General features: G+C 48.3%; 1 protein-coding gene across 6 annotated transcripts; it reads right to left on the bottom strand.

Annotated features, from left to right (window-relative positions):
* Window positions 1-4,808: 4,808 nt before the first annotated feature.
* GTPBP1 (GTP binding protein 1) lies at window positions 4,809-24,846 on the bottom strand. 6 transcript variants are annotated; one of them, XM_030040350.2, is made up of 13 exons: window positions 24,612-24,846; window positions 18,885-18,996; window positions 16,160-16,340; window positions 14,761-15,109; window positions 14,192-14,315; window positions 12,104-12,218; window positions 11,492-11,636; window positions 11,168-11,350; window positions 10,227-10,362; window positions 9,466-9,644; window positions 8,754-8,951; window positions 7,573-7,614; window positions 4,809-7,131 (listed from the first exon to the last, which is right to left on the bottom strand). In XM_030040350.2, the coding sequence occupies exons 1-13, from the start codon at window positions 24,801-24,803 to the stop codon at window positions 7,039-7,041; spliced, it is 2,049 nt and encodes a 682-aa protein (XP_029896210.1). In that variant the 5' UTR covers window positions 24,804-24,846; the 3' UTR covers window positions 4,809-7,038. The 6 variants fall into 6 exon arrangements, with proteins under 6 accessions (XP_029896210.1, XP_029896212.1, XP_040985426.1 ...); XM_030040352.2 differs by lacking the exon at window positions 24,612-24,846 and adding an exon at window positions 21,167-21,730; XM_041129492.1 differs by lacking the exon at window positions 24,612-24,846 and adding an exon at window positions 20,750-21,151.
* Between the last annotated feature and the right edge of the window lie 439 nt (window positions 24,847-25,285).

Here is a 25,285-nt window from a genome sequence, read left to right on the forward strand (position 1 = left end):
TCCCCTTTTGGGTTTGTTCTGGTTTGGTTTTTTTTTTTGGGGGGTTGTTTTTTTTAAGGGTGGTGGGGAGGGGGGGGTATTTTCCAGTTGGGGTGTTAGGGATTTTTTTTTTTTTGTAGTAACAAAGGAAAAAAGACTTTTTCCATGTGATTTCTACTTAACCAGAGGACGTTATGTGGCGCTGCTTGGGTGAGTGGCTTAGATGCGGAGAGGGCTAGAGCTTTGTTTAGTAGGAGAATAGCGCACACAGTAGGATAAGCTAGAATAAGATGAGCAGAGCCGTTTAAAATACGGGCCTCGAGTTGTCGGTGGCTTGATAGCTGGACCTGGGAGACAAGGTCCTCCATGGACTGCTGCTTGGCGGGGTGCTGGAGGCACTCCTGCCCGCCTTGCTCCGGAGACGTTCTCCAAGACTGCAATGCATGGCCGGGGATGCTCACCCGTGGCTGCATCTGTATATAGGCGACTGTTGGCAGCGAGCGGGAGCTGCCACCCCGGTGCTCTGCAATGAGTTTCTCCCTGCCTCGGTGGTCTGTTGGGTGGGAGACGGGGCGGAGGGGAGATCTCCTTCCCCGGGGCTTGTAGGTGCCAGCATGCTGCTTCACCTTCTGGGGGGGGGACAACAGGGCCTCCCCGCTACCTGCGGTGCTCAGGGCTGTCTCTGTCTCCGCCGGGTCCCCAATGGCAGATGGCTGGCGCGGGCTGACCTCCTTTCTCTTGGAAGGATTCTCTTTCCCTCCTGCCTTTTCCTCGCTGGCGTCGCTCAGCTCCCCTAGCCCTGGCTGCAGAGGACCGTGCCGGAGCAGGATTGGGAGCCCTGCCTGCATGGGGCAGGTAAATCCTGCCGGTGCCCATCATTTGGTGGGGGAAGCCGTGGCAGGGGACCGCAGGAGGGATGCGTGGGGACCTTCCCCAGGCTGAGGAGTGCCAGGGCCGTCTGGCCGCTCCACCTCCTGGCTGCCTGCAGCACGCTTAGTTTGGCTTCTGCGCTTGGATGGCGTTTACAACCTCCGCGTTCGTCTTGCGTTTTGTTGAAAGAAAAGCTAAAGGGCTCGCGTTTAGCGTTTCAGCCCCGTCCCATGTTGGCATCGTCTTCCCCCGGCACCGCGAGCGCGGGGGGAGCACCGTGAGTTGAGTCCTGCTTTGGTCTTCTCTGCTTGAAGCGCTGTAGGGTGAGGGGTGTAGAGGAGGGGAAGGGGCTGAAGAGGTTTCTCCCTCCAGCACGCCCTGATGTGTGTCGGGCAGAGGGGCCGAGCCCTGTGTCCCTCCGTGCCAGCCCCAGGGGCTGAGGGTGATGGTGGCACGTTGTCACAATCTGATAAACTGGGATGGGGTGTCTGTTACGGTTCGGGTGGGAGTGGAGTCTGACAACTGAGTACTCAAAATACCATTCCGAAGCTCCTCCTTAATTCCGCCAGATTATTGCACACTTACCAATTCTAGGTTGTCAACCTTCAGTTGACTTGATGGACCCAAAGTGTCGAGCGATTGACAATGAGTCATCAAAGTAGTTTGAGAAATTATCAACTTTAATCGATGTGCCAGCAAGCAGCCAGAGGCTATAGCGATTACAATGCAAAAGCGTATCACCAATACACAAAATTCTGTATTCATTATCAAAGGATATGAGTTAGTAGCGCAGGAAATAAGGTCAAGGGGCCTTGGCTGGGAAGGACTCACTGTGCTGGTGAGTGACCCTCAGCAAGCATCAGCAAGCGTGCTGCCTTACAAACAGGAGCATCACCTATACGCAACCCGTCAGTGATTGGCGCAGGATTCCAAAATCAATGGCCAAGCGTGCTTTATTAACAAGCACCTATAGCGGTTCACAACAACCCGCTGGTTCCTTAGCAAGCGTGCCTGGATGTGGCACGGCACCACAAGCGCTTGTCCGGCTCCTCTTAGTAAACACCTGGATGTAGTAAAGCATCCTTTGATGTTCTGAGTGTTAACCACCAGGACACAGGCTATAGGTGTGATGTGGGATAATTACACAAGACACATCCCTTCTAGAGGGGTCTCCTTGTTCCAAGCAAGGGAAGCGAGCCCGAAGCGGGCAACCCCATCTCCAACAGCTTAAAATTACCCCGTGGAGCCTCCTGCAGAGCTGGGAGGCCAGGCTGCCAGGAGAAAGCAGACCTGCGGCCAGATCCAGTGACGATAAATTCTCTCCTATATTGAGCGTAGTCTTAATTCTTGGCATCTGCAGCCAAAGTTATTTTAAACTTGTCTACAGCTGCCTGCTTGCCTTGGAGTCATGTCCATGAGTGCCCTGCATGCACGGATTTGTGCTGTTGTGAATGCCCAGACCTGTCCTGGGCTCAGCAGAATGGGTCCTGTATTTAATTGTATGGTAAAGAGAGAGAGCGGAGATGAAGCTCTCCCCCTTCCCCAGGGCTTCTCTGGCTGCTGGAGCAAATCCTATAACCACAAGGCTGGAAAACCCCTTTTTCTTACCTCCCTTCTGGCTCCCTGGCCTCTGGGTTGGGCTGTCAGGGTGGATGATCTCTTGGTAAATGAGGCGTGCTGGTGAGGGGTGGGAAAGGGGGAGCGGGGGGTCTCTGCTCCTCCTGGGGGGGCTGTGGGGCAGGGAGTATTTTGGCTTTCCAGGGTGAGCTTGCCCTGTCCTTTGGAGACCAAAGTCTCTGCTGTTCTGGGGTAAAACCCCCTTGAGCCACGAGTGAGAGGTCACCCTGGGGGGGTTTATGCTCTTCTCTAGAGGACAGTGCTGGTTTTGGAGGTCTCACGATGCCGACTGTGTGAGGATCCCCAGGAAGGCATGCTGAGGTTACGTGTGGTTTTTCAGCCCCCAAATTCTGTAGCAAGTACCCAGGCAGCTGCCTCTTGCCAGTAGCAGCTTGCAGCATTTCCGTAATGCTTTCCTAAGCTGCAAAGGAAAAGAGGACACATAAAACTGCTGCTTCAGCATGGTGCATCTCTGCCCAGGGCTATTTAGGCAGAGGATGAACCTGGGGAGGCAGAAGAAATGTGAAACAGCTGTCAGAGCAGCTTTCCCTCATTTACTCCATTTCCCTCCTCTATTCTCCCTCCTTCTCGGTTTGCCCTACACATGTGTTACGAATTAGCCCTGCAGAAACAGATGGTTACAGGCAGGAGACGAGTTTGTATTTGATGCTGTAGCCTGTTGCAAATGCTGCACTGTTTTGTTCATTTTATTTTTTAATCAACAGATTGTAATTTATGCCTATGCAAGAAAAAAAAAAAAGACCAAGACAAATAAAATATCAAAACTGTGTGTTTTGCAGGTGAATTTGCTGATGGGAATGATATACAGCTAGTAGATAGAAGAACTACAAGAATAGCTTTGTCTATGTGTTCTCAGGGCAAATCCTTATTTTCCAGCCTGACATACTCACTCTAGGGTCAGCAGTTTCCACCTTGTCATTGAGCAGGCTCTGGGATGCAAAAACTGCTTGGAGCAATGATGAAAACAAGGCTTCCTCTTTAAAAACTCTAATTGCTTGGGCCTTCAGTGACTTCTAGTAGTTGACAGACCAGGACTGTGACCTCCAAGCCATCCCTGGGCATCAGTCCATCCTCTGCCTTATCCTGGGCAGGAGCAGAGCCTGGCTTGGCCCTGAGGACTGGCAAATGAGGCTGGGGCAGCAGGGACGGCAAAGACAAAGCCTGACACAAACCACAAGTAAGGGTAGCTGCAGGTTGCTCTCTTTTCCTTACCACGGGCTGTAAATTACTCAGCAGGCAGCTAAGAGCAAGTAGAAAGGAAATAGTTGTCCTCACCATGAGGAATTTAAACCTAGAGCATTAAAAAAAGGCTGCAAAAAGGGAAATTGGACTGGCTTGAGGAGGGTCATACGGGTGTCCGCTTAACCAGGATGGGCTGGAGACAGGCTTGTGGTGAGAAGCGCCCGTGCAGCTCCCTGCAGGTGGCTGCCCTAGGGAAAGGCTTGTTCCCTGCTGGCCCTGGATCTGCCCTCACCGGTTTTCCCTGGGATGCTGGGCACATGGCTGTCCCAGCGCGGGGAGGGACACAGAAGAATGGGGAGGGGGACGGACAGAAAATACTTATATGGACAACAAATGGGAAGGGGTGGAGTATTGGATGCTCAGGACCACGGGCTCAAGCACAGACAGGAGCAGAGGGGTGAGCACACCTCCAGCAGCATCTCTGCTCCCCGCAGGTGTCCGTAGTGTCTGATACACCAGGAGTAGTGGGGCTGGGTGGGTCTTCGCTCAGGCTACCACCAGCTCCCAGCCCAACACTTACCTGTGTTAGGAAAGGGTGGTGCAGGTCAGAAAAAGCCTTCGTGACCCTCCAAGATCAACCGAGGAGGCAGGGGAAGGCCCATTCCACGCCCTGAAAAGTCCTGCTGTATTTACAGAAAGAGGTGAGGTGCACATTGCTGCAACGGCCCAGGGAGCACAAGCTTATGCAGGCAGTGGAAGTGCTGTGCTAAAACTGCATCCTCGAGCAAAGTGTCTGATTGATCAATTGACAGAGCTGGCCCCAAATGATTTGCTGTAGCAGCTCTTGACACATACATACTTACACAGCACAGCTCACACCATGCAAACAATCTCATTTCACCACTCCACCACCGAGAAGCACTAAATCTTAGGCAGAGTAAAAGCTGTCGGGGCTGTGCAGAGGTTCACCGGCAGCGCTCCTGCGGCATGGCATGCCTTCCCCTGCTGTCACTACGAACACAGCCTCCTCTCGTAGCCAGCAAAGGAGTACGGTGCCAGCCAAAACCACTTGGTCTGGCTTTCAGCGTTAAAGCCGCAAGCGCTGGTTTTTCAGAAGGACAAAAAGCAACAAGACATACTTTAACTTGGAACAAACTTTTTTAAAATTTATTTTATAGATCACACCAGCCTGAGTGATCTTTGAATGCTGGTCACAAAAGAGAGATCACACCACCTCCTTTGCACGAACTGAAGTAAACCCTCTTCCAGTCTCGGCAGTGTCTCCTTCATTTGGAGCACAAGGAATGGAGAAAGAGAAAACCGCCTGGAGCTCTCTGCTCCCCTCAGAAGCAGAGGGCAGTGAAATCAGATGCAGTTTGATGCTGCTACAGGGCCAGAAGACAAACAAACCAGGCCCTCGTGCCCTGCTTAGCCACACTTCACACCCCCTCACAATGCGGGTGCTATTAGTGTTGTAGCCGCCTATAGTTCCTCCCTCGCCAGGAGAGTGCTGGTATTTAGGCACATAGCTTGGAAAGGACTGTCTGACCTCCCCCTTCCACCCACGCTCGGGCCACTGCAGTCTCTAAGGCAAAGTACCCTCATCTCTAAACCACATTCCTCGCCTCTCCCATGCTGCTTAATGCTCTTGGAGTGCTGGTGCCGGTGTCGGGAGATGCGCGCTCCCCCCTTTCCCGAGCCTACTGTCTCTCAGTCAGCTTGAAAGCCTACCTCGAATCACAAGGGGAACTGGACTGAACTCCACACAGGTGCCACAGAGTGAGAACCAGGAACAACCCACTAAGGAGGGACAGAAACTTTTCAGTCTCCCTCTAAATAAAATAAAAAAGTCCTTCATCGGAGGAGGAAGCCCTCACAGAAAACTGAGGCTGACCGCACCTGCTGGGGAGAGCAACGATTTGCTGAGGATGCCACCTCCTCTCTCAAAATGCTACCACGCTCCCACAGCTCACCACAAACCGGCCGAGGATAACAACTCCTGTCCTCATGGGAGCCAAGCGAAGAGGCAGGGTTAGAAGTGAGATCAACATAAGCAGGGAATTGATCGCTTGCACAACCCATGGTTAAAAAACATGATAACAATAAAGTTAATTCATAGACCGTCCTTGCAGGGCCTTCCTGGAGAAGCCAGAATTGGTCATTAAAAAAAAAATACAACCTTAAAAAAAAACTAAATGAAAGTTAGAAAAATTACCAAGTACTTCCAAACCTGAAAGCACTTCGCTAAGTTTGGTACCAATCCATCATTGCCCTCTTTGGCCAAGAGGGGAGAAGACAAATCCTACCTCTGCCATGGCAAAGTTTGGCCAGTGAGTTCCAGAAAAGATTTGGGAAATCTTGGAGTAAACAAAATCAAGGGGAGGTCATGTTTGCCTGGTGTCTCTGTTCCAAAGGTGTATTACCACCTCTGATCTCTGTCCGTTGAGGTGAGAAGGCTTTCTCTGGCTCAAGGGACAGACCAAGTGTTCCTGCACTATATTCTTAATACTGTCAACTGAGCTGCCGCAGCCTTGAGAGGCAGGATAGATTTGCTCCAATGTGCGCTGAACAAACAATAGGAAAAGCAGCATGATGGGAAGGGGAACAGGATGGGCAAATGACTGCCCATTTAATTCTGTCTCTAACTGAAATCTTAAGTGCTATCATCATTGTATTTGAGAAGGATATTTAGTATAGGATTCCTCAACTTAACATCAAGAACTGCTTTCCAATTTGTTTCCCTCTTAGATCTCCAACTAATGAACTTTCTTACCACTCCTTCAAACTTCAGTCACTAGAACATTAAATTAAACCCACTTAGAAATAGTATAAGATGGAGGGAATCCAGAAACATTATTTGGCACAGGGCCACAGTGGTGAGGAAACAATGCCCTATGGAGCCATCCTAAGCAACGTGTTTTAACCTTTGCAAGTCTGAAATTACAGGCGTTTGATAACCCCTGGATCTGAGACAGCAAATAGGAGGAGAGCAGCAAGTCCTGTGGACAGAACGGGGGGAGGGAGGAGGGAGGCAGCTAACTGGCTCTTCGCAGTTCTATCCAGACTCTCCTCTCATCTTCATGCACACAAAATATAATAAAAACTAATAAGAATAAAAACTAAGCCCATGATGTACAAAAACGTGTCAATAGGGGGAGGAGGAAGGTGTCAGTTACTCAGTTCTGTGTGTCTTATCACCTTCATTAGCTTATAAATTATGCTCCTCTCCATCGCTTCCTTCAGGGAGGAGGGACGATTCTTCTGCAGCCAATCAGCTGGGATGGGTTTTGGTTTAAGCTGCTCTGGATCTTTTGGATAAGAAATGAAGGGAAGGGGAGGAATTCCTCAGAGGGAGGAGGTGTAAGAAATTCAGCAGCCACTGGCAGGAGTCACACAGGCTCCCTGAGACTTCACTTTATGGCGCTGACCCCCACGTCGCCGGCCTCCTCCTCCGACTTTTGACTGAAAAACAAGAAGATACACTTCAGTGCGCAGTGACCTCTGAATCAGAATATCAACAGAGCAGGAGTTCAGATGGATTACACACACATCCAGACAGCAGGAGGGCAGTTGTGACTGATCAGCTTCCTACCACTGCAGGAAGGAGATAAGGCAGACAAGCACACCATGAAGAAAGGAGGAGAGACAGATACACCATGAAGTTCAGCCCTTCAAAGCTGGGGAGGACCTGCTTTCCCAATTTTCTGAACGCTTCACTCCCATGAAACTCAGCAGGTGCCGTGGGGCTCAGTATCTGAGAAATCGAAGCCTCATGCTCCCTTGGCTTTGTGCAGAATGGAAGGAGAACCCCCCGCCACCCTGCCAGGGCTCTCTTGCTAACCTGGCTCTGTTCCCAGCCTCAGGCCAGCAAGCCCACCGTTCTCTTTTAAAGCAGCCAAATACCTTATTGCCCTCGCGGATGTGGGGCTCTTCATCCAGTGCAGGCTGAGGGGAAGCAGCAAGGAGAGAGAGGCAGAGGTAAGCAAGAACAAAAGCAACACAGAGTCTCAGGGGGAGGGACGAAACAAAAAGCAAGATGGGACCCCTACTTACAACCACAGTGACGCTACAACAAGACAAGGAGGAGATGGGGGATCAGTAAGAAGCCACAGTATATGCAAAGGGAGAGAACCCCTGCCAGAGGGCCCTCTTTCAGCAGCCAGCCTGGCTCAAGAGGGTGAGATTTGACCAATGGCAACTAAGATAGCTAAAATTAAGAGGGGGAACACTGACCAGGTCTCTTGACAGAGTCAGTTCCTGAACTTTTCACTTACTAGATAAATACACCAAAAGGAGAAGACCTTTCTCCTATCAGTAGTAAAGCTGATAAATAGCTCCCAAAGCCTGCAGTTAGAATTGAGTTTCCGCTCGTTTCAGACCAGAAAGGCTAGGTATCCTTTCTTAGACAAGCTGAGCTGAGAAGTCCTAACCAACAAAACAACCTGGATAAATTTCTCTAGAAAGATAAGCCTTTCCTCCCCCTTGGATGTCTCCATCCTCCCTCCCTGACAGGGCAGACGACCTGTGTCTGATACTACTGCTTAGGTTGTAATTTCTCTAGTGTAGGGATGTTCCACCTCTCATTCAGACAGCAGAGACCCATTCTGTGACTGGTTGTTAGATGTTTCACTGGTTCAGCTACCGGGTACATGGAGATGCTTCTTCACCGTGAGCACAGTCAAGTAGCAAAACAGGTTGCCAAGGGAGGTTGTGCAGTCTTCCTCCTTGGAGGTTTTCAAGACATGACTGGATAAAACCCTGAGCAACCTGGTCTGACCTCACAGCTAATCCTACTTAGAGCAGAAGGTTAGACTAGACGCTTCCTGTGGTCCAACCTGAATTGTACCAGGATGATAAGCTGCTAGCTGCTGAAAGGTCAGCCATGAGGAGTCATCTAGTCATCAGAAAATTTTGATTTCTGCTGTGAGACTACTTATATTTCTATTTGTTTCTGTTGAACTCGCCTTAGGACTCAACGTGCAAGGGTATGAGGGGAGAATGTTTGTGCTTTAGAGTGCCCTTCCTCCAACAGATGAAACCAGAATGCAAACAGCTAGGACAGACATGATATTTTCCTCACTTACCAATGGCTGCAGAGCAGTAGGTGTCAGTGGCGCTGCGGCTGTTGAGGGGGCCTCGTCCCCAGCTGGTGGGCCCCCAGCTGCCGTCCCAGCTGGGGGAACACCATCCTCTCGTTTTGTAACAGCTCCCTTCTTGGTTGACTGCATCTTGATCTGCTGTGGCTTGGAGTTCATTGGCGAGTTATTGGTGGTCTGGAGTAACTGTGAATTACAAAGGGAGAGGCCAAAATCAGCATTAAAACAGCTAGGCCAATATGGCAAGGCTCAATGCTGCTTTTTAACAAAAAGTTCTGAGAGAATTGATACCAATAGCCATCAGGGGAAGAATGCAGCAGCAGCTGTTCAAAGAATCTAGGCCTCTGAGCTGCCCTCAAGAACCCTGACAGGGTGGAAAGGGCCACCCAGCTGAGGTGGCACTTAGACCTCCTCAATATGACTCGAAGAGACCAACTAGAAGCTCTCAGAAAGAGACCAAACTGTAAGAACCAGAGGCGTCTGGCTCATCCCCCACCTTCACACTCCCTCATTCACACCAGCTAAAGACCCACCACACAACAAAACACATTGGTCATCTGCAACCCATGCCAGAGCTGACGTTTGTGATTGAAAGATGGCCTTTTTCCTCAATTTTCCAGAGCTATCCGGATTCTCCTGCTGGCTTCTCAGCACCAAAAGTAGCTAATGGGCAAAAAAAGTCGGACTCTTCAGCCTTTACCTTAGTGATGGTACCCACAGCTTTGGTGCGTCCTTCACGGAAGACCAGACGCTGGTCTATATGCAAATATTCCGGGGTTTTGATGAAGCGAAAGTGCACTGTGGCTTTGTCCCCCGTCCGCAGGCAGTCCTTGTCCATGCTGAGAATTGTGGCCGTCTGACGGATGCTGCCACAATGCACTGTGAATGTAATGCACAAAGGCTTTCAACAGCCAGTGCCATTAGTGGAATAAGCTTCAGACAGACATCTAAGGCTGCTCTTGCTACCCTACAGCTAACAGCGCCGAGTCTGGAACGTAAAAATCTACTGTGTGCCAAAGACTATACAGGTCACACAGCTGCCCTTGTTCAGTCCTCAAAAAGAAAACACACACAACCTAGAACAGTTGCCTTCGAATGGAGACTTTCCTGAAGCATCCTCAACAGAATCCTACAGGCCAAGCAGCTGGGCTAGAGGGCAGGACCTCAAATGAGGCTCTCAGTCAGCATTTGAAGCTGAAGAATCTTTGCACCATGGAGATCTGGCTCAGGCAGGCTCCAAGTACACTTGGAGTCACACATCTCCTTTTTACCTACAGCTTTTGCCACTCTCCTCTGTCAGCTCCCTCCCCTCTCTCTAATGCATTGCTGGGAAAGGTCAAACCAGGAACTATGGCTTATATTCAGGCTGACAGAGCCATCAGGAGAAAAATGATCTCAGGCAAGAGCTGATATAAACTGTTACCACTGGGAACAAAGATGAGACAACACTGAGACACATACCCATGGCCTGATATCGTGGGCTGATGGTGGTGGGATGATGGAGCACCAGAATCTCTGCTTCGAACTCCCACGATGCTTGTGGATTCAGGCGGGGTGACACCATTACCATGCCCTTCCGGATGGAAGAACGCTTGATCTGAAAAGCAGAGACACAAAAAAACCTTAGTGTGATCCTCCAGGGAAGAAATTTGCTTCTCTGGCTGACTGCATCCAGAAGGATCCTAAGGGATTTCATAGATATAAACTCGTGCTCACCAAAAGGCGAAGCCAGAGCTGTTTAGCAGTATGTAATGCTGTTATGCAAAGGTTGCGAAAATCAAGTTCAGCTGAAGTTTCTAAGGACGCCTTAGTTATAGTGCTGGGAATGCTGGACACTGACACATGAGTTGTAACTCATCCTTTAAAAGCAAAACATACATCCTGGTTGCACATTACCCAAGCAGATGATCTCTTGAAAAGCATGATGTCTGTTAACACAAAATGTTAAGACTGAACACATGAAGTTTCGTATAGCTTAAACTATATCCCCTTAAAATCAGTGCAGCTTCTATTGACCTTTCACCAGAGAAATCGCATCAAATTTTGCTAGTTTTTAAACTACAAATCATGCAGCTAGTCCTACAAGTTGAGAGGAATAGTGTAAATACGCTGCCTAGGCCACCCATGCAGTTGTGGCACAAGAGGAGACTCTTCTTGCAATGCCTCCGCTTTGTTACGCATCTCCAACACTATTCCTCATTACCTTGGGTCCCACTGCTATTACCTGGCAGCTGTCAGGTGGAGCAACTGGGACATAGGACCTACAGAGCTTCTATGGGATTTTAATGCACTGTGAAGTGAGGCAGCTGAGGTTTGCAGCAGCAGTCTGATTGCAGCTGAACTCCCACACTAAAATTAGGAGGGTGGTTCCTGTTCTGGGAGTCCAGAGCAGATCATCTCACCTTTTTCAAAGCAAAGGAGGCAGTCTGGCCTCCCCGCACTTCTTTGACAGGCATTCTCTTGCGGTGGATGGACTTGACAGCAATAGGTAGGAAGTTGCCAAGGGGATCTGGTCCCAGCAGCAGGGTGTCATTTAGCTTGATTAGACCTCTCAGTGTCGTCCCAGACACAACTGTTCCTACACCCTATGCCAAAAAAGAAAAAACAGTAATTGGGGTTACTTGACCGTGCTAGCAGAAGAGCTCTAGAACTCCCCTCTCTAGGGAAGATGCCTCTCCAACCTGAAAGAAGGAGCAGACAATTCTTCCAAATACCAGGCCCCTTACCGGGACAGAATAAGTGTCATCTATCTGGAATTCTGCTGGCTCTTCTTCCCTGTAACTTGTCCGTGGAGACAAGAGATTAAGAAACATCTTCAACAAATCTAGGTTCTCCCCAGTGACGTTTGAAATCTGGAAAATTGGGCACATCCTGTAATGGAAAATTGATAAAAATGGAGTTAGTTCACCTCCCTGCCTGGAATTCCACGTGTGGGAAGACAGCCAAAATCTTGGGACTGAATTCAATACACAGTGCTAGGAAGGGAGAGCCTGGCAAGCAGTCAGATGCACAACACCCCATGTTTGAAAACCTGCAACATTGCCTCTGCCTTCTAATGACACTCAGGAATAGGTAGGTGTAAGTAAGGTTCCAGGACTGAAGGAAGCCGAATACCCTGCCATCTTCTGCAGACTGCCCAGAAGCAGCCTCTCATTTCTGTCTCAGAGAGGGGAACACAAGCAGGTCAATCTCCGAATCAAAACATTCTTATGGAATCAACACACCACATGGCAGATGCAACCTTCACACATCTAGACAATGGGACTCTCTTTCTGAATCTTCTCACCCAGTCTCCAAATAGGATTGAAAGAGAAACGACTCTCCTCTACTCCCGTTACCTCTCTGAGCTGAAGTTGGAGGCTGTTACAATGACATCATCCTTGCTCTGAACCAGCACGGGAATCTTCCTGCACCCTGGGGACTTCAGCAGTCGCTGTAACAGCTTCAGGGTTTCTTAAAGGGTGAAATGAATATTGTTAGGGCAGCATCTCCCGTCTTTACAAATCACTTTTGTGGGGTCTCTCCCCGAAGGGATACTGGCACTTTTGCCACAAATAGACAGGAGAAGATGGATAAAGGTGTGTGAGTGAGACTGAGTTTGCCGCAGCCCAGGTGGGACTTAGGAGCCACTCCATCTTCCATTTCATGCCAGCTAGCCTGCTGCCAAGCGACACCATACATGAAGAGACACTCACATGTTTGCATCTACAAGTGCAATGCTGTGAAGTAGACATTTTATAGCTGTCTATTAAGTAGCTTTAAGCAGTTACAAGGTATTAAGCAGTATACAAGGTATCCTCTACCTGTAAAGGATTTTTCATATTGAATTCAATGAAAACTAGCAGCACTCAGGAATTGAAATATCTGAGAATGCGTGAATTAGAAATCAATTTTGACCAAACAATCCTCAACACACTTTCCCTGGCAATCAACCTGCCCTAGAAGGTTAGAGAAGCATGAAAGAGGTAAAGATCACCATCACAGAGTAGGACAGTGTAGGTGGACTGGATCCAGAAATAAGTATTTTTGGACAAATCTCATGGCTCCCAACTTTGATCTTTTGCCTCTTTTCAATTTATTTTCTAAGCTTCATACCTATCAGCCAGCAGGGGCATTACATGATGCACTAGCATCAGCCTCCTGCAAAAAACCTTACAATAAATGAGGGGAGAAAAAGGGCTAGTAGGGGCTTAAAAGAGCAAATCATTTATATGCTACAATTGTCATCCAATTAGATGGTTTTTGTGAACAAATGATTGCCTACAGGAAAGTAATGTTTTGCATACAGAAACACAAACATCTAATCATGCCATCTGCTCTTCACAGACACACTTGAGCCAAATCTTGTGTCTATTTAATTTAAACAGAACATGACACAGGAGTGGCTTCTCCCAAGAGCAGCTCTTCTCTCCTCACCTCAAGCCAAACGTTCTCCTTCCTTCCCAGTTATTATCTTACGGTCGGGCCTTACATTTATTTGTCAAACATCTATTATAGAGACATTTAGATTATCTTCTGATCCTATGCGTCTGTTTACCCGAAACATATTTAGGATTTTTACAATAATGAACTAACCGCAGACAGTACTGGGAGCATTCACTTTCCCAATTCTTAGGGCTGATTATCAAAAAAACCATTGCTCCAATTAATCACATCATGTTCCTGAAGGTGTGAGAAACGCATCAAGGGGATTTTAAAGGTGAGAGTTAGTCACAGCCTGAAAAAACGTCAAGCATAGGTTAAAGGGACACTGCTGGGGTTAGACGTGCTGCTTTAACTGCTGCTGAGCAAAAAATCCAGTAGCCCCTGCTGCTTACTGCCATCCCCACTTGTGTCTAGCCCAGTCCTGCTACCATAGCCCACATATGCAGCTGCTTTGAACCACGATTTATTAAGCTTTGGTTGGTTGTTCAGACAGAGGAAGGAGCTGCTGTAGTTATGCCAGCATACCTGAGAAGCACCCAGGTGAGCAGGATGTAAAAAGCAGCTGCCCCTTCACCTAGCGGCTGCCAGAAAACAAGTTCGATCACAGCTTAAGATCACACTCAAACTGTGGGCAAGGAGGAAAGCAGCTTTCAAGAGAACTTCCAGACCTTCCCTCCAGGTTTAAACACCCAGAGAGAAAGCAAAGCCACAACCCCAACTGTATGCTTCTCCCCTTAGAACTCAATCAAGCAAAACCCTGTAGCGAACACTTTTGGGTTGCCCAGCTGAGTCCCCCAACTCGAGTAATTTTGAAATGGTGACTACGAGTGAACTGCCTGCAAAATGGGCAGGGGAAAAGGATACACTTCTGGAAGGTGTTTAAGATACAGTCAAAACCAGATAAAGCAGCTTTCCTGCAGCAGTAATACCTCAACCGAAGCACAGGACAACAGCACATACGGAGGTAAGAAATAGCCCTGAAGAGAGCTCGTAGGACTCACCTTGCAGGATGTTGGCAGGGCACATGTCGATCTTGGTCACCACAACGAAGACGGGAACGTTAAGTGCAAGCGCCAGGCCCAAGTGCTCCTTGGTCATTCCAACAATCCCAGCGTTACTGCCAACCTACACCAGGGATACAAGATAAGGTGATGGAAACACTCCTCCTGCAGCGAGCTCGGTTACAGAGAGGGTCTCGTGTCAGACGTGCAGTAGGCTGCGATTAGGTTGTAGACACGTCTTTGAGACTGTATGAGCAGACCCAGCTCATTTCAAATGCTGTTGGACACTGGCTAAGGACTCATTGATTTAGCAAGGTGAGTTCTGGAGTTTAGAAATCTTTCACTTTTCAAGAACCATACATCTTGGGCCTGTCTGAGACTGACAGTCCTGGGGCACTTGCCTCAGAGCCCTGGCTAGATATGCACAGTGGCTGCTGCTCTCCACCTCTGGGAGATGCTGCCTCCCTCCACAACCACACAGGGACTTTGCAATAGGAAGGAAGTTGAGACTGTTATAGCTGTGAGCAGCCCCGCTCCTACTGGTACCGTACATCTTTCTTGCTACCTACCATAAGCATGCAGAAGTCAGGTAAATGGCCAGTCATGCCAAAGACGGTGGTTTTCAGGTACTTTTCATGACCAGCCAGGTCAATGAAAGTAATGACCTTGGTGGATTTCTCACAGATCTTTGTCCATTCCAAGCTGCCACCGTGGCTGTCGGGCTTGTTCACCACGTTGCCCTCACTGTCGAAGCCCAAAATGTCATTGCCCACGCTGCTGGTGCGGCCTGACTCGATCTCATGCTTATGGCGGAAGAGCTTTTGCCGAGCAAAGCCTCGGCCATTGTCTAGTTCGCCATGTGTCAAGACACCTAGCAATGTGCTCTTTCCTGCATCCACATTGCCAACCACTGCTACCCTGGAGAGGAAAGGAAAAAGGAACCTGGTAAAATTTGATACCTGAAGAAACAAACAAGCAATCAAAAAAATCCCAAACACCACTACTCCTGCTAATAACTAGCTTTTTCTCCCTAACCTTCAAACAGAGATTCAAAAAATGTTAGACCTTCACAAGCAGAGCAGAGATTCACAGCTATCAGTTAACAGCAGAGATCCCACACTCTGGGGACTGGGATGTGGAAGACTGTGGAAACATGTCACTGGTGTCCAGAACACCATCAACTGAACCCCACATGGCTTGATGCCATACAGAGTATCTCTCTTCCAACCCCTAGTCTCTGCAATCTAACATACACACTGTGGCAATTCAAAAGAAAGACTAAATCCCAACTTGGTCTAGAATACCTCTGCCTTTCTCACATTCCTCATCTTCCAAGAGCACCATGTGCTAGGGAGAGCACAGAAATTTAAATTACTGTTCCCAGAAAAGGAAAAGCTCAAACAACAATGAAATGTTTTAGGGGAAAACACTCTCTTAGAGCAATCTTCTTCCTTGTGTCCGATGAAGGTGGCTATTATGGCTGTTGGCAAATGTTGGAAATCCATTCCATCCAGGTCTGGGCAGACTCTCAAGTCATATTACACAAGCTATTATATGTCCATTAAAAGGTGACTTGGATCATCAGTCTTGGAATAGAATCGAACCCTTAGTCAAAAGTATTGTATTCCAGCAGTATATGCACACACATACAGACACACGTACACATGTGACTCCCTACTGGGATTCCAGCCCACAAAAGATCCCCAAACTGCAAAGCTGTCACCTGGACAGCAACATCCCTCAGCTAAACACAGGCAAATCTCCACAAACAGTTTCTTCACAAAAGAGACAGCAACAACAACAAAAAGGCGATTTCATTAGCAAGGAGTGGTCAAGCTCGATTCCCTTTGTTGCGTAGCTACAACACCCAGACTCGAATCAGCGTTGCTGGCTAAGCATCACGGCCTGCTCACACGGTAAAAATGCAGCTGGGCTGCTGACTAACCCTGTCTCCACCCGGCTCCTCACCTGACCTCCAGGAAGTCGTTGTCACCCACACGTTTCCGAACGAGGTAGTCGCGCACCTTGCCCCCTGCCTCCTGGTGCTCCCGCAGGAGGATCACATCTGCCTCGATCTGCTCTGCCATGCTCTTCAACGTGGCATAGGATGCTTCCATGTCTGCCTCGCTCAGACCGTATTCAGTCCCATCTAGTGTGACGTTGAGGAGACAAAGGACAGTCGGTGAGCACCACCTTGCAACGGCCAGCAGCAATGTCATTCTGCCTGGGACTTTCACACTGATCGGGATTTACATGAGGACTGGAGATGTCAGACACGTAAACAGAATAAGCACCCTTTGCCCACACTAAAAAAGGACGGTCTTCGCTCCAAGTCTTAAAGGATACTAGAAAAGCACCATCTTTCATCTAGCACCATCTTTCACCTAGAGGAGTTTTCTTCACAATTTCTACAAGCAAATACTTAGGGATAAGCAAGAAAGACACACTTCTGCCTAATTCTTTTACTTCACATGCTGAAGGTACTTTGCATGCAATATTCTTCAGTCTGATACAACATCTCCTCTAGCATTGCAATAAAGGGAAAAGCATTAACAAAAGGAAAGCTTGGACTGAAATATCACCACAATTAACCAGTGAATGTGGGACCAATTTAAACAGTCAGCTTATTTTATAAAGCCACATCCCAAGTGCACATTTTCTGCAAGTCTGGCCTGCACAGCAATTTCTTTAGCTCCCACATACTCCAGTTAAAACAATGTTTTTGGCATGTCTCACTGCCTTCGTCCTGGCACTTGAAAGAAATGCTGACAGCACATGAGGCCAGAAAAAAACAAGGAGGCACTGCTGCCTCTGAACAGCCCACCCAAGGAAAGAGCTGACAGTCAGAGCAAGCCAGTGGCAACTATCTAGAGAGTTTGAAGGCCACCACAGCTCTCAGGTTCTCTCCTAACCCAGGTGCTGAGAAGCTGCAGATTTCAGGCCAGCATCTCCTCTATGGATAAAAAAAAACAAAACCAAAAAACAACAAACAAAGGTGGAGAGCCACATAACACCTGGATGACCAAAGCTATTGCTGTGTCCGTATTCATACGCATGGCTGACTCATCAGCTGGTAAGCAGTAACTGCAGTTTGCATGAACTAATCAGCATTTTAACTTACTGCACAGCTTTACACAAGTAGAGTTGCTGGGTGATTTCCAGCCTAGCTCATAAGCTGGCTGAGAAGCTGGTGAGGAAAACAAAAAGCACCACATCTGGGATCTTGGGTCATAGAAGGGGAATGAGAAGTAGGGGGACAGGAGAGGGTAAGAGCCAAGGGAGAAAGGGAAGGGTCACTACAGATGAAGCAGTGAGCTTCCTGGCAGTCTTCACTCGCTTCTTAGCCATCCGAGTTAGGTATCCATGATGATTGAAATCATAGACACTCAAAATGAATGAGAAGGAGCAACAGTGGCAGGGATATCAAGATTTTTTTTCTCTTGACTGTTGTCTCCAATTTACAGAAAAGATCCCCACCTTCCTTGACTATGCAGCAACCCAAAATGAAGTCAGAAATTTTAGCTCATATTTTAAGAAACAAATGCCTACTTCTAAGTACATCATTGCAACAACCACCAGTTAACACCCTCACAAGGTATCCTAGAAGAGAAAGCAGTTACTAGCCTGACTAGTTAGATCTCCGCAGCAGATGCAGTTATCCCAAACACCAAGGATTCAGACTACACGTGGGAAGCTCGCTTGGAAACAAGAGCATTATCCCCATGATATTGGCTGCATGACCACTGGCCATCTAATCCTGGCTTCTCTTCTATGTTGGCTGCTTTGCAAGACACCAAGAAAACCCAAAAAGGAGACAGTTCTGAGGTAACGCTAGTCTCTCCCTCCATTATCTCAGCCAACTCTGGCACTGACGACCAGGGTTTTGTATTCTTCCCCAAACATAGTAACTACTAGAATGTCTGATCATAACAACTTGATATCCAGCAGATACCTAACATATTTGAAACATGCCTTTAGCCTTATGATAGCCATAGACAATATTTTGCATTCAGAAAAGAAATTTCAATTTCAAAGCAAGGCCATGTTCAATATTATTTTACCGGTGTCAAATGCAAATATTCACATTGTGAAAAAGAACAAAAAGGTAATCCATGCTAACTGCTAAAATCTGCAAAGGCAACTGACTGCAGTCACACCCAAGTTAATGTGACAGTAAAGGCCTCCACGCTGAGAAAAAGAAAACCTTTCTCTCCGTAGTACAGACACACACCACACACTAACAGAGAAAGGCAGCAGCATACATTTTGGTTATCTGAAGTATCTCCAATACATTCCTGCAGGGTAAAAATATTGTTATTTACAAGGGAGAAGTGAAAAAAACCAGGCAGAACAAGACCTCCATCAGACACTGAGGATGTCTGTACTAAAACTGTTACCATCATTTCAGATCCTTTGTCTTTTCCCGGTGTGCCCAGACAACTTATGCTTTATTTCCAAAAAAGACTTGTATGATTTTGTACAAAAAAAGTATGTTTAGCTCCACTAAGTAAGACAGTTGCTGGCAGGAATAAAACAAAAGAATCTGTCCCACGTGTTCTGCTATACTTTATGGAGGTTTCCAAGTTATTCTGGAGACATAAGTACTAGCTTCAGCAGCAGTCTGGTTAGATGAACTAGGGTTTTCATATAATTTTAATGGTTTTTGTTGTTTTCCTGAGGAAGCTATACTCACCTGATCCTTGACCAATGACATAGATGGTCTCCCCACATCCCTCATCAATTCTCTCTGACATCTGCCGGAGCAAACTGTCATACTGCTCTGAAGTTGGACTCACCATCACCAGCTGGAAAAAAGATTAAATATCCATTTGCAGATGTCAAGCAAACCATATCAAAACCAGCTTCAGTTATAATGACAATCAATCCATGTGCTTTATTGAAAGAGAAGGGCTCTTTTTCAAGGACCGCTTTCTGGTGGTTTGTTTTTGCTGTTGTTTTTTTAAAACCAGCTTTGCTGACAGCTATTTCCTTGTGACACTGTGCAAGGTTATTTGTCTGAGCTCAGAGTTCATTTATGTTGGAAGATATACTTCAAAGAAAGTAAGAATACCAAGCATCTCATTTTGAAGTAACCAATGTTTAAAAGCCACATTTAAGTGAACATCCCACTTCTACTTCTGTGTAATACATGTTTCCATGCAAGGAAAACAGAAAGGGGAGGAGGTATTTTCTCCAAAGAAATTCCTTAGCGGGGTACTCCACAGTCTCCGCTGCATAGAGTGCTGCTGCTCCTCCAGAGCATGATGGAACAGCCAGAGGAAGCCAGCCAGACCTCACTGCAGAGCACACCTAGGCATCAAAACCTAGAGCATCTCGTAAGTCTTTCACACACTTGATCTCCCCTTTTATTTTCTGAGGGGGCAGAAGGGAAGGAGAGAACACGAGTAAGCGTTATTTTTAAACGCCTAACAAAACTTTAGGTACTTCACACTACAGTGCTGAGAGACAGACATACAAAGCAGTTTGTACGAGTATATTTGAACGTTTCACCAGTGGAGACCTGCAGTTTTACAAACGAGCAGCTGTGTTACCAACAAGCTTTGACTGCAGTTATTGCAACAACCACAACTTCCTTTGCCCTTCCCTGCAGAGGCATCAAGAGAAGGAAAAAGCAGACAGAAACAAAGCAGAAAATGAGGACAACAAGACAGTGCTTCAGGAAGGATTTTCGTTAGAACAGAACAGTGTAGCACCATTTCTTGCAAAAACCTGTGTCGCTCATACAGTACAGCTGAGGACACTCACACAGAGTGGCCACAATGGTGTTGTGGCAGTGGCAGACCAAGGAGACCTTCATCAGCCGTTCCGGACCAACTGGCTACCTACTCTCTGGCTGCCTCCATGGTTACAAACCTGTTGGTGGCTGAGCATCCTGGTACAGTGGCTCAATAGCTGTTGCAATCGAGATATACATTTCTGTTAAAAAGGCACTTTTAGCAAGAGTTGTAAAGGCTATCACCTACTGATAGCCCTATGAGCAGGCAGGCCTGTGCCACGCTACAACACTCAGTGAAATCCATACTTCCACTAGCTGTCCTTACATACACGTTCCAAAATCATGACCAGAAAGATGTACTTCCCTTCACTATGCACTAAGGCCAGTCTGAAATCTGTGCTAGATTTGCCTAAAACATATGATTTACAGTGGTTCACAATGCTTACATCTTCAAGCCTGCCCAACATTCTCTGCTAACACAGCCTGACTTGCTAGCACAGCTAACACAACGTGTATTCAAGGAGTAACTACCTTGACCACCTACTACTACTACACAGTGGATGAAGACCTTTACTAGAAATCTAGTGTAAGGGAACCCAAAACTCCACAAATAACACTTAAGCAGCTTTCAAAACTATCGCAATGCTTGCATCTGGAAAACTGAAGCACAGACAGCAAGTGCTGGTTAGAAGGTTTAAGGCAGCCACCAAGTCTTTCTTCAAACGTTAAGGGTCACACACAGCATGTATGTGTCTGCAAGGGCCGGACAGCTACAAGACAAAAAATCACCTTCACGTGCCTCTGTTAGACACATGCCCTACCTAAGCCTTTTAACTACTTGGCATGGTCTGCAAAGGGTAGCAAAGCACTCTGATCTGGAAAGCCACATAGTCTTTCTATTTCATGCTACAAAGGACTGAGTTTTGCCTTTATTAGTTGTTCTCTTGGTTTTGTTTTCTTCTTAAAGGAGACCACCAGATGTAAATGTATTGAGAGGGAAATCAGCAACGCTTCAGAGGCTTGATCGGGACAGGAATGGAAGGCTGTGTGTTGATGTGTAGGGCTTGCTTTGCCCAGCAAGCACTGTCAGGAATTCCTGGAAGCACAGCAGACAGGCTCACTGTTTAGGCTAGTGCACCAGCACAGGTCAGGGACTCAGGAAGATCTATTAAATAGGCTGTCATACACATAAAAGATCAATAAAATAACAGGGGCCACCAGCGCAGAGGCACACTAACTTCAGTTTCTTCAACTCTCATCACCAGCTTCATTTTTCTATAAGTTCAAATGCTTCAGCAGTGTGAGTGGGCAGGGTGTTGTCTAAAGTACCAGGGGGCATTTCAGCTCAGCATCTCGCTGTAGCCTTTCTTCGTGGTGCCAGGCAGGAGGGCTGAGGGCTCAAACAGCATGGTACCCACACACATCAGCTCAAAACACTGTTCCGCCATCCTGCTGCTTTCACTGCCATGCAAAGGTGCTGCTGAAGGGTGTTCCAGTGGCAGACTGCCTCCAGAGCCTACCCTGGGGCCGACGATGCTTACAGCTGATATGATATAGTGGGATGTCAAGAGAAGGATGTGTAGAACAAATAGCAGCTTTCATGGACTGCGCCTTCCAAAGCCGTTCAGTATTTCTAATGGCTGCTTCTGCAGTCTGCAGCCCCCAGCCAGTTTGGCAGTTTCCTGGGTCACTGCAAGACTTTACTTGCTGTTTTGAAGATCTCTTTAGCTAGCTCCCTGGACAGAGGGAACCTGTTCTTTGCCACCTCCCTGGTTGGAGAGAGGCCCTCCATCTCGGCCTCCCTGCTTTTTTTGATTTTCACCTTTGAGCAATCACCTCCATGCTTGCACTACGTATTTGTGTTTTTCAGAGGTTTTCACAAAGTCAAAAATTTTCACTTTTGTTCTTTCCACTTTGCCAGGCATTGAGCAGTTAACAGTAGGAGCCACGTGGGTCTAGCAATCTCAGATTTCCTATAGGGCAAAAAAGTAACAACCAGTTATTGTTTTATTCTCGCGACAGCGGAAGGAAATACATCTCACAAGTTTGAGATGCCATCTCTAAAGTCCCTTCCGAATCTCTGGGGAGAGGTGGCTTTTCCCACCTTTCCTCTGATCGGTTTTGGGATTAACAAACACCAGAGGTGGGTAATAGCTATAGCTGTCTGAGCTTACTCCAGGGGGACAAGTTGGACTGTGCCATTCTGCACTGCCCAACAGCAAGCAAGAGGCCATTGCATTAATTAACAGCAATTTCAAGACACTAGTGAGACTGAGCTCAGGCTACATCAGCACTACTATGGGCAGTCCTTACAAAAGAAGCATCCCATATCCATGAGGCAGACAAACCATAAAGATTAAGGGTAAACCAAATACTATGTGGTACGTAGTGCTGCTCTTTACTGGAATAACACAGCCTGACATTTTGCGTGGCTGGAAGGCCACCACGAGCCATTTGCAAGTCAGGGGAAAGGCACCTTCTGTAATGTCATATTTTGCTTTCTATGTCCTGTGGACACACACAGTTCAAGTGCTATTAATGTTCTGTTATCAATGTAGATGTAATATAAGTATCAGTTTCACTAATAGCCTTACGTGATATGGTTTTGACCTGAAAGATGATTGCTACTGCAGTGTGTTAGTACTGAAGGGAAAACAAACACCCATTAAGATTGACATGATAACGAATTTGTGCTGATGAATGGAACTGTTTGCTTGACCAGCTGACAAGGTGTACTTGACAACCGAATCCCAAAGTGTTCCTCTCTAAAAAGAGCACACCTTACAATGAACGCACTGGGGGAGGACTGGGAGAACAGCATATAACACAGTGAGGGGGTGGGTCAGACCAGGACAGAAGTAGCAACTAGCAAACAAACTGACTGCAGTGGGAATCACCATTTTAAGCCGGAACTGGAGGGCAGCAATTCAAGTGGGAAGACAGACAAGATGGGGGGATACAACCGGGGAGGGGGGACACATTAGCTACTGCATTCTCACCATATGGGATTGCTGTTTTGAGCACACAGCGGGAGACTAACTTGGAGAGATGGGGCAGAGATCACAGTCTTAGCTCTCATCCACGATGGGGATGAATGAAAGGTCTAGGGAAAAGACAGCAGGTGTACACTGCTGTATGGAAAAGTAACTTGTAATAAAGGTCAAAAAAATGCTTACCTATCGCCTCCATAGTGCCTGCAGATTTCTAGGAATGGAAGACAGGCTGACAACACAAATGGAGGTTGTCGGAGAAAAGCATTCCTCTCTCTCCGTCAGAGTTTTTGGTCAGGTTCCTGGCTGTCAAGAATCGGTGACGCAGGCCTTGGTGTCCTCCTGGGCCCTCTTCCACATCAGCCACGTCCAAGACAAAGCACAGATCGATATTGGCATCCTGTATCAAAATCTTGTCCAGCTCATTAAGGCACGAACAGGTGGCTCAATAAATACTGCAGGTTTGATTTCTGTTCTTTACTTTCTTATAAGACATCTTAATATAGTACCACATTGTAAAATATCTGGTTATCCCCTCAAAAACAAACGTTTCCACATCCACACACCACATTTCCTCTCTCTCCGTTTCTCCACAGAGGGCAAGAAAATCCAGGACTTTGGAACAACTCCAGCTGGAAGTGTGAAGAGGAGGGATGGCAGAAGAACAGGAAGGAAACACCAGCTATGCTGACTTCTGGATCACATAATTACAAGTGGACAGAACCAAGTAATCAGGAGACTTTAGAGCAGGAGATGGCATCACAATACATCAAACCCTTGGCAGCAAAAGGTTTACGGTTAAAGAGATCAGCCAATTGGGAAAAAATAGAAGATGGTGTGGAAAGGCAGCCAATGCAGTCTGTGGCGGGCTCTGGCATGCACATATTACTACAATGTACCTTCCTGCAAGACGGATATGAGAACGGATTCTGGCAGAAATAAGACTACCACAGTTTTGTCACTTGGATCCTAGAAAGGAACTGCACAAGGTGAACAAACCTTTACCTTTTTGTGTTGACTTAACCCGGTTTGCAAGAGCAAGGCACCCTTGCCGCCGAGCCCTTGTGCTCAAAAGTTACGAGCTCTGACCTGCTTTTAAGATTGTGAAGAAAGCCCCAGGAACTTGTATGACTGGCAGCAGAGATAACTACAGAGAACCATCGCAGAGGAAAAACGTTAGCAAGACGTTAAAGCAGCTGTCAGCTTCAAACCCTCCCTGCGCTTGCTGAGAGGATCCAACACCCGTTGCAGGTGCTTCCCCGGGGAGCCGAGGAGGGGAAGGAGCAGGGAGGACAAGCCTGCCAGCACCCTCCTTCCCCGGCCAGGACACTTCTCGCTCTCAGCTCTTCGTACCTCAACTTTAATACCGTCCTTCTCCCGGCCGCCTCCCCACGGCACGGCGGGCTCTGTCGCCCGGCCGGGTGATGTTGGTTCCCCCTCGGGGAACCAGCTCCAGTCCTCGGGGAAGCCCCTGAGGTGACACCCCCAGCCCGGTGAGGCAAGGCGGCCCCTGAGGTGAGGGGGAGCGGTGAGGAAAGGGGCTGGTCCCGCTGCGGCCGGGCCGGGGGTGGGAGCAGCCCCACGGGCAAGGCGGCTGCCAGAGAGAGGGCAGAGCGGGGCCCGGCGGGTGATGGCGCTCGCCGCCGCCCGACCCCCCCCGCCCCTTCCCCTCACCTCTCCGGGTCGGGCCTACCTTACTGGTGAGGTCGATCTCGGGCTCGCCGTTGAGCGCCTCGCCGTCTTCGGCGTCGAAGGCGGCGCGGAGGGGACAGGCGGCCGCCGCTACGCGAGGTCTCCCGCCCGGGGAACCGGGCTCCGGGGCGAACATACAGGCAGGCACCGGGGACCCCCCCATAGGGGATCGGCTCCGTTCCGCCGCCGCCATCTTCCCTGCCCCGGCCCTCCTTCCCCCACCCCCTCCCCTCCCCGCGCCCGCCCCTCCGCCCCGGGGAGGTGCGGCGGCCACGCCTCCCGCCCGCCAAGGCGGTGCCAGCCAATCACCGGCGGAGAAAGGGGGGCGATTAGCCTGTAGCCATGACGACGGCGGGAGGGGTGGTTGTTATTCATGAGGGAGGGCCACGCCCCCTCGAAGCGCGCGAAGCCAATAGGAGAACCACTGCCAGCTCGACCTGTTTTCTATATATACACACACAACAGAGCCCTCGCGACGTGTCCCGTGCTTTCTACCCAATAGGAGAGCTGAGCTCGTGACAAACAACCCTAAGGGCCAATCGGATAAGAAAGCTCGAGCGGCTGCGTGGGACACGGAAGGGCAGGGCCCGCCCTGATTAGGCGGGTACTTTCTCAGGCTGACCAATGAGAAAGAGGAGATTTTTCACGGACAGTCGTGTAGGCCAATGGGAACGG

Source organism: Aquila chrysaetos, chromosome 17, assembly GCF_900496995.4.
Source record: "Aquila chrysaetos chrysaetos chromosome 17, bAquChr1.4, whole genome shotgun sequence".
NCBI classification, from domain to species: Eukaryota; Metazoa; Chordata; class Aves; order Accipitriformes; family Accipitridae; genus Aquila; species Aquila chrysaetos.

What these genes read in the sequence shown, in the direction of transcription:
- GTPBP1 (XM_030040350.2), bottom strand. Translation starts at nt 24,803, where the DNA reads ATGGCGGCGGCGGAACGGAGCCGATCCCCTATGGGGGGGTCCCCGGTG. An exon ending in TGTCATTGGTCAAGGATCAG is followed by an intron (nt 16,341 to 18,884) that starts GTGAGTATAGCT and finishes ACGTCACACTAG; the next exon opens with ATGGGACTGAATACGGTCTG. An exon ending in CCTCCTTTGCTTTGAAAAAG is followed by an intron (nt 10,363 to 11,167) that starts GTGAGATGATCT and finishes TCTGCTTTTCAG; the next exon opens with ATCAAGCGTTCTTCCATCCG.